At 42.4% G+C, this 13,549-nt stretch overlaps 1 protein-coding gene across 1 annotated transcript in view; it reads left to right on the top strand.

Moving 5' to 3' along the window:
- The window catches only part of SDHC (succinate dehydrogenase complex subunit C), a 43,626-nt gene extending 31,056 nt beyond the window's left edge, over positions 1-12,570 (top strand). Inside the window, exons 5-7 of the mRNA XM_017860812.1 lie at positions 11,326-11,489; positions 12,127-12,163; positions 12,566-12,570. Of these exons, the coding sequence (XP_017716301.1) occupies positions 11,326-11,489; positions 12,127-12,163; positions 12,566-12,570 (206 nt within the window). The remainder of the gene's footprint in view (positions 1-11,325; positions 11,490-12,126; positions 12,164-12,565) is intronic.
- The last annotated feature ends 979 nt before the right edge of the window (positions 12,571-13,549 follow it).

Genomic DNA, 13,549 nt, shown 5'->3' on the forward strand with positions numbered 1-13,549 from the left:
ATTTTTTTAATTTTTAAATTTTTTTATTTTTTTATTTTTTATTTTTTTATCTTATGTTATTTTATGTTATGTTATGTTATGCTATGTTATGTTATGTTATGAGACGGAGTCTCGCTCTGCTGCCCAGGCTGGAGTGCAGTGGCGTGATCTTGGCTCACTGCAAGCTCCGCCTCCCGGGTTCACGCCATTCTCCTGCCTTAGCCTCCCCAGCAGCTGGGACTACAGGCGCCCGCCACCACGCCTGGCTAATTTTTTGTGTTTTTAGTAGAGACGGGGTTTCACCGTGTTAGCCGGGATGGTCTCAATCTCCTGACCTTGTGATCTGCCCACCTCGGCCTCCCAAAGTGCTGGGATTACAGGTGTGAGCCACTGCGCCTGGCAGTTGTAATTATTTTATTTGCTAACGTTTTATAAATCTGTGTTTTTTTGCCTTTTTTTTTTTTTTTTTGAGACAGAGCCTTGCCCTGTTGCCCAGGCTGGAGTGCAGTGGCGTGATCTCGGCTCACTGCAACCTCTGCCTCCAAGGTTCAAGCAATTCTTCTGCCTCAGCCTCCCAGGTAGCTGGGATTACAGGCACCCATCACCATGCACAGCTAATGTTTTTTAGTAGAGACAGGGTCTCACTATTTGGCCAGGCTGATCTCGAACTCCTGACCTCAAGCAATCTGCCCACCTGGGCCTCCCAAAGTGCTGGGATTGCAGGCGTGAGCCACCCCGCCCAGCCAAATCTGTGTCTTTTTTTAGACTGTAAAGTCTTAAAAGAGTGGGTACTCTATCTTATTTACCATTCATACCCTCTAGCACTCAATAGGTGCTTAGAAAATCTTTATTTACTAAATGAGCATACCCATGTAAATCACTTTGCTCATAGTGGTCACTTAGAAGTGTTCATTTTTCCTACCTTCTAATTAACCTCCTATTAAGCATTAGAAATTAGATAGGGATAATACATAGTCTCTGCTCTCAAAGATAGAGGAATCTAAGGAGTAAGACAAATATTTATAATTCTCTGTGATAGCTTTTTTTTTTTTTGAGACGGAGTTTTGCTCTTGTTGCCCAGACTGGAGTGCTATAGTGCGATCTCAGCTCACCGCAACTCTGCCTCCCAGGTTCAAGTGATTCTCCTGCCTCAACCTCCCAAGTAGCTGGGATTACAGTCACGCACCACCATGCCCGGTTAATTTTGTATTTTTTAGTAGAGACAGGATTTCTCCATGTTGGTCAGGCTGGTCTCGAACTCCCGACCTCAGGTGTTCTGTTCACCTTGGCCTCCCAAAGTGCTGGGATTACAGGCGTGAGCCACCTTGCCTGGCCATGATAACTTTTTAATAAGATATATGAGACCCCAGAGGAGAAACCAACAAGTACAGTCGTCCCTTATTATCTGTTGGAGATTGGTTCCAGGATTCCTCTTCAGATACCAAAATCTACAGATACCCAAGTCCCTTATATAAAAGGATGTGGTATTTGGATATATCCTATGTATGTTATACACTTAAAATCATCTCTAGATTACTTATAATACCTAATACAATGTAAATGCTATGTAAATGGTTATATTGTTTATGGAATAATGACAAGGAAAAAAAAGTCTGTACATGTTCAGTACAGATAAAACCATTCATTTCCCCAACCCAGTATTTTCAATCCACAGTTAGTTGTATATCCACAGATGCAGAATCCATGGTTGCAGAACTCAGGACACGGAGTTGACTGTGATCTAAGGGAGTTAGAACGCTTGAAAGAAGCGTGAACAGGAGAGTTTGTGAAGAGGAGGTAGAGGAGGGCATTCCAACAGAAAAATTCTTTTATGGAAAGGTATAGGGATTGGAAATCACCCGGATCATTGGATAATTATGATGAGGTCTGTTTCTTTTTTTTTTTTTTTTTTTTTTTTTNAAATGGTTATATTGTTTATGGAATAATGACAAGGAAAAAAAAGTCTGTACATGTTCAGTACAGATAAAACCATTCATTTCCCCAACCCAGTATTTTCAATCCACAGTTAGTTGTATATCCACAGATGCAGAATCCATGGTTGCAGAACTCAGGACACGGAGTTGACTGTGATCTAAGGGAGTTAGAACGCTTGAAAGAAGCGTGAACAGGAGAGTTTGTGAAGAGGAGGTAGAGGAGGGCATTCCAACAGAAAAATTCTTTTATGGAAAGGTATAGGGATTGGAAATCACCCGGATCATTGGATAATTTTTAGTTGGTTTTTTTTTTTTTTTTTTTTTTTTTTTTTTTTTGAGATGGAGATGGAGTCTTGCTCTGTCGCCCAGGCTGGAGTGCAGTGGTGCAATCTCGGCTCACTGCAACCTCCGCCTCCCGGGTTCAAGCAGTTCTCTTCCTCAGCCTCCCAAGTAGCTGGGATTACAGGCACCTACCACCATTCCAAGCCACCACACCTAGCTGAGGTCTGTTTCTTAAGAATGGTGTTTATGGGGTCGGGTGCGATGGCTCACACCTGTAATCCCAGCACTTTGGGAGGCCAAGACAAGTGGATCACAAGGTCAAGAGATTGAGACCATCCTGGCCAACATGGTGAAACCCCATCTCTACTAAAAATACAAAAATTAGCCGGGCGTGGTGGTGTGCGACTGTAGTCCCAGCTACTCGGGAGGCTGAGGCAGAGAATCGCTTGAACCCAGGAGGCGGAGGTTGCAGTGAGCCAAGATCACGCCACTGCACTCCAGCCTGATGACAGAGTGAGACTCAAAAAAAAAAAAAATTATGTTTATGGGAGAAGTGATGGAAGATAAGGCTAGAAAGTGGGCCAGATGGTGAAGGACTCTGATTGCCATGCTGTAGACCATGATAAGTCATTAAAAGTTCATGTTCTCTTTAGTTCCAGTAACAGGACAAGCTGGCCTGGATAAATACAAAATAAATTATTTATTTTAACTATAGAGATTTTATGGCTAATATATAAATTTTAAAAAACATGTTAACACTAGTTTGACTTTAAAATAGAATTTATTGAAATGGAACTTTAAAATTTTTGCTTGTTTTTTTGAGATGGAGTCTTGCCCTGTTGCCCAGGCTGGAGTGCAATAGCGCCATCGTGGCCCGCTGTGCCTCTGTCTCCTCCCAGGTTCAAGCAATTCTCCTGCTTCAACCTCCCGAGCAGTTGGGACTACAGGTGTGTGCCACCATGCCTGGCTAATTTTTGTATTTTTAATAGTGACAGGGTTTCACCATGTTGGCCAGGCTGGTCTTGAACTCCTGACCTCAAGTGATCCGCCTGCCTCTGCCTCCCAAAGTACTGGGATTCCAGGCATGAGCTACTCTACCTGGCCTACAATGTTTTAAAAGGTTGAAAGAGGAGACTAATAGCACTCTTCCATTGCTTAGGTTTCATAAGGATTAAAATACTTAGGGCTGGGTGCGGTGGCTCACGGCTGTAATCCCAGCACTTTGGGAGGCCAAGGCGGGTGGATCACCTGAGATCAGGAGTTTGAGACCAGCCTGGCCAACATGGTGAAACCCTATCTCTATTAAAAATACAAAAAAAAAAAAAAATTAACCAGTTGTGGTGGCACGTGGCTATAATCCCAGTTACTTGGGAGGCTAAGCCAGGAGAATTGATTGAACCTGGAAGGCAGAGGTTGCAGTGAGCTAGGATTGCACCAGTGCACTCCAGCCTGGGTGACAGAGCGAGACTGTCTCAAAAATAAATAAGAAAAAAAAAAAAAAATACTCAGGATTTTTCATAGTGACAGAAAAAGTCTAGTTGAAATTAGGTACATGCTTTGAGAATGGCAGATAGCTGAAGCTGCAATAATGAATGAGTCTAGGAAAGCGTAAATAACAGATAAAACATATAACATAAAGCATGAGATTAGGAAGAGAGAATAAAGATGCTAAACAACAGATATTTTAAGCTTTGAACCAATATATACAGATATTCATATATCTGTATATGAATTGTATAATTAGCTTGGATGGATATAAGAATGGTCTTGAATGTTTTGGGTAGTCTTTAAAAACAGAGTCAGGCCAGGTGCCGTGGCTCACGCTTGTAAACACCGCACTTTGGAGGCCAAGGCAGGTGGATTGCTTAAGGCCAGGAGTTTGAGTACAACCTGGCTAACATGGCTAAATCCCATCTCTACTAAAAATACAAAAAATTAGCTGGGTGTAGGTGGCACATTCCTGTAATCTGGGCTACTTGGGAGACTGAAGCATGAGAATCGCTTAAACCTAGGAGGCAGAGGTTGCAGTGAGCCGAGATCATGCCACTGCACTCTAGCGTGGGTGACAAAGCAAGACTTTATCTCAAAAATAAAAATAAAAAATAAAGTAAAAACAGGGTCAGATGGAAGAATCAGAACTTTCATGAGAGATTGCCTGAATTTGTAGGCAAACCTGCTGCTCAGGCAGGTAGCCTATTCTCTAGAAAAGCCAAAAGATTTAGATTCATAAAGTAACTGATGGGCTTTGAAAATGACTGTGTTTTTCCTCTGGGCCTGTCATGAGATGGGATATTAGTTATTGATTCTTACATATCATCTGTTATATTTTAGAAATCCTGGTTATTCAGACTGAGTATAGAAAAAGTGAAAAATTGGCCAGGCGCGGTGGCTCAAGCCTGTAATCCCAGTACTTTGGGAGGCCAAGACGGGCAGATCAGTAGGTCAGGAGATCGAGACCATCCTGGCTAACCCGGTGAAACCCCATCTCTACTAAAAAAATACAAAAAATTACTCGGGAGGCTGAGGCAGGAGAATGGCCTAAACTCAGGAGGCGGAGCTTGCAGTGAGCTGAGATCCGACCACTGCACTCCAGCCTGGGCAACGGAGTGAGACTCCATCTCTGAAAAAGTGAAAAATTGCAGACTTTGGAATGAGGCCGATCTGAATTCAGTTCTAACTCTGTCACTAACTGTGAGACTTTACCTTGAAAAAGTTATTTGTCACTACACCTGCCACCAAGCCTCAGTTTTTTTGTCCACAAATTTGGATAATACCTTTTTTTTCTCTTTAGTTTAAAAAATTTTTTTGAGACCAAGTTTCGCTCTTGTCTCCCAGGCTGGAGTGCAGTGGCATAATCTCGGCTCACTGCAACCTCCGCCTCCCTGGTTCAAGTGATTCTCCTGCCTCAGCTTCCCCAGTAGCTAGGCTTACAGGCACACATCACCATGCCCAGCTAATTTTGTGTTTTTAGTAGAGACAGGGTTTCACCATGTTGGCCAGGCTGGTCTTGAACTCCTTACTGCAGGTGATCCACCTGCCTCGGCCTCCCAAAGTACTAGGTTTACAGGAGTGTGCCATGTGCCCGGCCTAGTTTTTAAACAATTTTTTAAAAATAGAGATGAAGTTTCACAGTGTTGCCCAGGCTGGTCTCAACTCCTGAGCTCAAGCGATCCGCTTACCTTGGCCTCCCAAAGTGCTGGGATTACAGGCATGAGCCACCATGCCCAGCCTTGATAATACCTTTTTGCCGTGTATGGGGCAACAGTTAGAATTTAGAGAGCTTGAAACTAGTATAGATTCTTTCACAGTGGATATGATTTGCTCTCCATTTGAGAAAAAGAAAAGTTTATACATGCCACTGAGTAATGTAGTGTAGCTGAAAACATCAATGAAAGTTCCAGACTCATAAAAACATATGCATTAAATATGTACAATTTTTTCATGTTTCAATTATACCAAATAAAGGTATTTTTTAAAAAAAATCAAGATAACCCAAATGTGTTAGAGACATAAGATCAGAATGTGATTGAAATTAAGTAAGGCAATAATTCAGTTGGTAGTATTATATTCTTTCTCAGGATACAAACTGGCAGCCTGTGGGCCATGCTTGGTCAACAGATATACTTTGTTTCTTTGTACTGTGATGAAAAGAAATGGAATTTGAGTGCGTTTAGGTGGAACATACATACTTCCCCTGTCCAGCAGTTTTCTATGAGCACCACTAGTCTATATGGCCTTAATTGCCTTATACTCTGCTTGATTCACACATCTGTTCGGCTCCTGTAGGCATCTGGGTTTGACCTGCCTCTTGGGACGGACAAAGAATGAGATGAGTGGTGGCGACAGTAAGAGGGAAATGGGTAATCAGAAACAAAAAAGGAAACAAGAGAAGGCCAAGGAACCAAATATTCAGTGTTTATTCTCTAGAGTCAAAGGAGAGAGACATTGAACCTGGAAGGCACAAATTATCTAGTCAGTGGAGAAGTGTGTGTGGTGCACGTGTGATTCTGGTTTATCTAGCCTCAGCTTGGCCTAAATGACATTTCTGTCAAAATTATTTCCTCCATTTGCTGTAATCTGCTAGTTTTTAATTTGGCTTTCTAGGTTTTGGATTTTGGTTATTAGAAGAGGTTTTGCCATCTATCTTCTATACTTTAGTCTCTTGTAATTTTGACAAGCCTGAAGGTAGGCCTTGGGCTGTAGAAAATGCAACAAGAGTTCTTGTCATCTTTGAGATCTCTTGAGAGATCTTGTAGTTACTTTTCAGTCTGCTACATTATCATTTCTTTTTCTACTTAAAATAATGCCTGTTAAGGATTATAAAAATTAAATACTGTATATGAAATTCCCAATACAGGCTTGGTGGTGATTATTATTTACATTAATAATCAGAATAGTTAATCTTATACCTCTCAGAAAATGTGTGATTATTTGTAGTTTATAAAGTCCTTCTCAGCCCTTCCTATTTCACAACTGCTGACTGCTACATCTAGTCCTTGCATTACCAAGTTGGGATGACCTGGCAAAACTCCCACCAGAAGAGAAAATGCTTCTCAGAAATGCTTTATTTTACCTCACTGCATGAATACTCTTGACCTTGAGAGAGAATCTGTGGGGAAGCAGATGGGTAGAATACATCATGATGAGATTAGTGTAACAACACTGTAAATAAAAGAACAGTTACATGCTGTCACACTAAGTTTTAATCATCAGTTGGACAGCTTCATGAAGGCTCTTTTAGATGTTTTCTTTTCATTTGCTGTGACATCTGCAGGGGCTTGCTAGGAAGAAGTGTCTGAAAGAGCTTATGATGACTTCTGGAAGTAACAATAGGACTTGCTGACAGTCTGCACAGTTACATATATAGGACTTAACTGGGGTGGGGCCAGCAGGAACTGGTCTTGGCAGTCAAGAAAAAGCACCATTTAATTTTTCTTAGTGATTAGATGGGACAGCTTCAGTGGCTTTATTTTCCCAATTGAAATTGTTTAGCTGTTAGAGGACTCTCCTGAGGCACTCAGGTTCTAGGCGTGGTGGGGTCAGTTTCCTGATTCCCAGTATACCGAACATCAGAGGAGAATTCAGAAAATCTCATATTTAATTCTCATATGTTTTTCATTTGTAATGGTTAAAGCTTTGGCTAAAGTAGCTTTCAATTGAATTAACTGATTAATATTCCTGTTTGAAGAGGTGGAGCCTTTTTTGAAAAATTAGTGAGGCAGCCAGCCAACATGATCTCTCTCCTAATTATATCTGGGTTGGAATCTGGTAATAATTCCAGATCTCCTTGACCTCCCAGAGATTTGTATAAAAAAATTTTTTTTCCTGATTATAAGAACATATTGCCAAGAAGGAAAATATTATAGAAATGTGTACTTAGAAAAGTTACCCATAATCCCACCAGTCAGAAATAACCATTATTCTGTGTATATCCAGACACTGTATCATTTTATGTTTTTTGTTTAAGGACTCAACCCATCAGAAAAACACCACCTAATTCAAATACGACTATTGCTGTAGCCATTATTTATTGAACATTTACATAATTATTTAACCCTCATAATAATTTGAGAAACAGGAGAATCTTCATTTAAGAGCTTAAGAAACTGAAGTGGCTGAGGCGGGTGGGAGGCCAAGGTGAGTGGATCACCTGAGGTCAGGAGTTTGAGACCAGCCTGGCTAACGTAGTGAAACCTTGTCTCTACTAAAAATACAAAAACATTAGCTGGGCGTGGTGGCACACGCCTGTAGTCCCAGCTACTCTGGAGGCTAAGGCAGTAGAATTGCTTGAACCTGAGAGGCGGAGGTTGCTGTGAGCTGAGTTTGTGCCACTGCACTCCAGTCTGGGCGACAGAGCGAGACTCCATCTCAAAGAAAAAAAAAAGAAAAGAAAAGAAAAAATTGGCGTGGGGGTATGTAGTAGTAGAATGATTTTGGAAACATTTGACTTATTTAGAGGCAGTCTTCTCTTTTTGAATTGATTAAACTAATTGACATAATTCTGTATTATTCATAGGAAGACAAAAGCTGAAGACACTGTTACTCACATCCTAGCATTTCCATGAGTTTTAACGCTCGTAGGTCGTTTGAGAGTAGGTGGTGTTATCCTAGGGTAACACCATATCAGGGTCTGGTCTTCTGTTGGTTAATGTTGGTATGTGGCCATCCCTAGGACTCAGCTATGAGCCTGCTGTCCCATTTGGTGCCTAGATCAGGGATGAGTTTGCCCAGATATCTAAGGCATATGTTTGGCTATTGAAGTTTCAGAGCTTTGTGTTGGCACTGAAATTCAAAAGATAGTTAGAACCACCATACCCAGCCAATCATAATTACTTACTAATGGGATATATATGCTGTTGGATATTATACAACTCCTCCAACCTTAGAAATCAGATTGGACACTACTAGCCTCATTTCTTGTTCCATACTGATTTTCACACAGTGCTTCATTTTTGTTGAAAACCCAGCTTTGCAAAGATGTGATCATTGTAAGAAATCTAACATCTAATGTTGAAACCGAACTACCTTGAGCTCGTAGTGGTTCACATGATGACCAACAGATGTTAAGTATCACTGTGGTTCATTTGAATATGTAAAGTATCCTGTAGGACCTGTGAGTTTGCTGTGGTACCCCAGGGCAGCTTGGTGTACAGTTTGGAAACCACAGTTCTAGCAATGATCCTAAACTGTCAAATCAGGGTCTCTGGGAGTTGTGGTGTGGTTACTCTTTTTTGCTTCCCCAAAATATTTTTTGGTGATTATAGGAAACAACTGGCCTCTTATTTTTTTCTTTTTCTTTTTTTTTTAAATTTTATTCCCATTTTACAGATGACGTCTTATTTCTTTGTGTGTGTGTGTGTGTGTGTGTGTGTGTGTGTGTGTTTGTGTTTTTTTGAGATGGAGCCTCACTCTATTGCCCAGGCTGGAGTGCAGTGGTGCGATCTCAGCTCACTGCAACCTCCGCCTCCTGGGTTCAAGGGTTTCTCCTGCCTCAGCCTCCCGAGTAGCTGGGACTACAGGCATGTGCCACCACAACTGGCTAATTTTTGTATTTTTAGTAGAGATGGGGTTTCACCATGTTGCCCAGGCTGCTTGAACTCCTCACCTCAAATAATCTGCCCACCTCGGCCCCCCAAAGTGTTGGGATTACAGGCATGAGCTACCGCACCAGCCGAGATAACATCTTATTTCTAATTTGAGTTTCATATTTGTTATACTTGATTTGTCAGTCATTGGTGGTTGATAGTCACTGAGCTCCAACAAATAATGTAGCCCTGTCAGACATTAAAGTATTCATACTTTTTCTTTCACATAGGGAAATAATCTTCCAAATATATACACATAGTATTTATATTATGTCACTATGGTTTTGATTTGCATTTGTCTAATGGCTAATGATGTTAAGCATCTGTTCATGCACTGATTGGCTGTTTATTTATCTTCCTTGGAAAGATGTCTATTCAGATCCATTTGTCATTTTATTAATTGAGTTGTAAGAGTTCTTTATGTATTCTGTATAAAAGTCCTCCGTGATTTGCAAATATTTTCTCCCATTCCTTTGGGTTGTCCTTTTACTTTCTTGATGGTATTATTTGCAGCACAGAAGTTAGTAATTTTGATGAAATCCAATTCATCTGTTTTTTCTTTTGTCATTTATGACTTTGGTGTCATCTGTGAAACCACTGCCTAATCCAAGATCATGAAGATTTGTTTCTGTGCTTTCTACTGAGAGTTTTATAGTTTTAGCTCTAGCATTTAGGTCTCTAATTCATTTTAATTTAAATTTTTGTGTAATAGAGATTTGAATGATTTTAAATTTTTTCTCTCTTCAGAGGTAGCAACACTAGAAAATAAAGATAAAAAATGGGCCAGGCGCAGTGGCTCATGCTGCTAATCCCAGCACTTTGGGAGGCCAAGGTGAGCAAATCACTTGAGGCCAGGAGTTCGAACCAGCCTAGACAACATGGCAAAACCCTGTGTCTACTAAAAATACAAAAATTAGCGAGGTGTGGTGGCATGCATCTCTAAGGCCAGCTACTTGGGAGGCTGAGGCACAAGAATCGCTTGAACCCAGGAGGCAGAGGTTGCAGTGAGCCGAGATCACACCACGGTACTCTAGCCTGGGCAACAGAGCAAGACTCTGTCTCAAAAAAAAAAAAAGAGAACTTAATTTTTTTTCTCACTCTTCTCTGAACTGAGTACACTGTTTTTACCTTTTCTTACTTAGATGATGAACTAGATGATATAGCAAGGCATGACTTCTGAACTGGCAGGTGAAGTTTTTTTTTGAGACGGAGTCTCGCTCTGCCGCACAGGCTGGAGTGCTGTGGCCAGATCTCAGCTCACTGCAAGCTCCGCCTCCCGGGTTCATGCCATTCTCCTGCCTCAGCCTCCTGAGTAGCTGGGACTACAGGCGCCCGCCACCTCGCCTGGCTAATTTTTTGTATTTTTTAGTAGTGATGGGGTTTCACCGTGTTAGCCAGGATGGTCTGGATCTCCTGACCTCGTGATCCGCCCGTCTTGGCCTCCCAAAGTGCTGGGATTATAGGCTTGAGCCACCACGCCCGGCCACAGGTGAAGTTTTTAATGAGAGGGATGTTGAAAGGAGGAATAATGTACTAAAACATATGGCACATTTAGTTTATGATCAGATCCCAAGTAGTCTGTCTCCCACTATAAACTTGAACATGAGTTTAAATCTTCTCCTTTTCAAGGCCAGGCGCAGTGGCTCATACCTGTAATCTCAGCACTTTGGGAGGCAAAGGTGGGCAGATCACTTGAGGTCAGGAGTTCGAGACCAGCCTGGCCAACTTGGTGAAACCCCGTATATAAAAATACAAAAATTAGCTGGGTGTTTTGGTGGGCGCCTGTCATCCTTGCTACTCAGGAGGCCGAAGCAGGAGAATCGCTTGAACTTGGGAGGTGGAGGTTGCAGTGAGCCAAAATTGCATCACTGCACTCCAGCCTGGGTGACAGAATGAGACTCTGTCTCAAGAAAAAAACAAAACAAAAATCTTCTCCATTTCAAAATGGTTTAGAATTGTATGAGGTGCCAGGGGTCCCAGTTTTTTGTGTCATATTAGTTGTAACTTGTGAGCAGCCGTGACGAGCTACTTGGTTTTCTCCTCAGGGGTCTCTCTTTTTGGCATGTCGGCCCTGTTACTCCCTGGGAACTTTGAGTCTTATTTGGAACTCGTGAAGTCCCTGTGTCTGGGGCCAGCACTGATCCACACAGCTAAGTTTGCACTCGTCTTCCCTCTCATGTATCATACCTGGAATGGGATCCGACACTTGGTAAGTTAATTGGGGATTTGCACATTTTCTCTGTGAAGGGAGTGGGGAGACTGGGAGGATTCTCTCCTTCATTACTGGGTTTAGTGCTGTTCTTTTTTGTTGTTGTTGTTGTTCCCAAGATTGGAGTCTCGCTCTGTTGCCCAGGCTGGAATGCAGTGGTGCGATCTCAGTTCACTACAACTTCTGCCTCCTGGGTTCAAGAGATTCCCGTGCCTCAGCCTCTTAAGTAGTTGGCGTTATAGACATGTGCCACCACTCCTGGTTAATTTTTGTATTTTTAGTAGAGATGGGGTTTCACCATGTTGGCCAGGCTGGTTTCGAACTCCTGGCCTTAGGTGATCCTCCTGCCTCAGCCTCAGGTGATCCACCTGCCTCAGCTTCTTGAAGTGCTAGGATTACAGGCGTGAGCCACCACGCCCAACTAGTGCTGTTCTTAAGGTTAATTGTGACTCAAAGCCCTCTTGGGGAAAGCCAAACAAGTTCCCCTGTGTATTTTCTGGCAGTCCTGCTGGTGGTGTAGCTGAGCAATGGTATAGGCCTCACAGATACTTGCAGGGTCTCATTGTGAACTCTTCCTTATGTTATGTTATGTTATGTTATGTTATTTTTTGAGACAAAGTCTTGCTCTGTCTCCTAGGCTGGAGTGCAGTTGGTGCGATCTCGGGTCACTGTAAACTCCACCTCTTGGGTTCAAGAGATTCTCCTGCCTCGACCTCCCGAGCAGCTGGGACTACAGGCACGTGCCACCACCCCTGGCTAATTTTTTGTATTTTTAGTAGAGACGGAGTTCCCCATGTTAGCCAGGCTGGTCTCAAACTTCTGACCTTGTGATCCACCCCTCTCAGCTTCCCAAAGTGCTGGGATTATAGACGTGAGCCACTGTGTCCTGCTGAAGTCTTCATTTTTGAGAGGTATATTATTAAAAGAGATCCCTGAAGGCATAGAATGCATGTTTATGAGATAAATATTAATTGGTACCTATTTATGTGTCAGGTACTGTTGTAGACACTGGGGATTCAGTTATGAGCTAGATAAACATTGTTGCTGCTTTCATTCTTATGTTCCTGTTGACCCAGAGTAATGCTTCTGATGGGACAAATAGATTTACCTTTTCTTATCTACACATTATATTGCATTTTTGTTTTGAGCTGTTGGACAGAATGGGTCCAACTTTAATAGAAACTGGGTGCCAAGAATCCCAGGTTTTAATATTGAGTTTAGGAATCTTCTTTTTTTTTTTTGAGACAAAGTCTTGCTCCGTTGCCCAGGCTGCAGTGCAATGGTGCAATCTCAGTAGAGACCTTATTTTGCCGTGTTGGCCAGCCTTATAGGTGCCCGCCACCACACCCAGCTAATTTTTTTTTTTTTGTATTTTTAGTAGAGATGGGGTTTCGCCATGTTGGCCAGCCTGGTCTTGAACTCTTGGCTTCCCAAAGTGCTGGGATTACAGGCACGAGCCACCGCACACGGCAGGAATCATTTAATAGAGTGGAAACTGTCCGTGTTGCCTCCTGTGTGACCTCATGGTCTGCTCAAAACTGGTTTCTACAATTAGAAATGGTGGTGTGCACTTGTGGTCCCAGCTACCCTTAAGGCTGAGGTAGGAGGATCGATTGAGCCCGGGAGGCGGAGGTTGCAGTGAGCTGAGATTGTGCCACTGCACTTCAGTCTGGGTGACAGAGTGACCCCATCTAAGAAAAAAAAAACATAGGCGGGCGTGGTGGTTCATGCCTGTAATCCCAGCACTTTGAGAGGCCGAGGTGGGCGGATCATCTGAGGTCGGGAGCTAGAGACCAGCCTGACCAACATGGAGAAACCCCGTCTCTACTAAAAAAACAAAATTAGCTGGGCATAGTGGTGCATGCCTGTAATCCCAGCTACTCGGGAGGCTGAGGCAGGAGAATCGCTTGAACCTGGGAGGCAGAGGTTGCAGTGAGCCGAGATCACGCCATTGCACTCCATCCAGACTGGGCAGCAAGAGCAAAATTCTGTCTCAAAAAAAAAATATATATATAAAATAAAATAAAATAAAATAAAATAATAAAATAAAATAAAATAAA

This window comes from Rhinopithecus bieti, unplaced genomic scaffold, assembly GCF_001698545.2.
Source record: "Rhinopithecus bieti isolate Rb0 unplaced genomic scaffold, ASM169854v2 scaffold_57365, whole genome shotgun sequence".
NCBI classification, from domain to species: domain Eukaryota; kingdom Metazoa; phylum Chordata; class Mammalia; order Primates; family Cercopithecidae; genus Rhinopithecus; species Rhinopithecus bieti.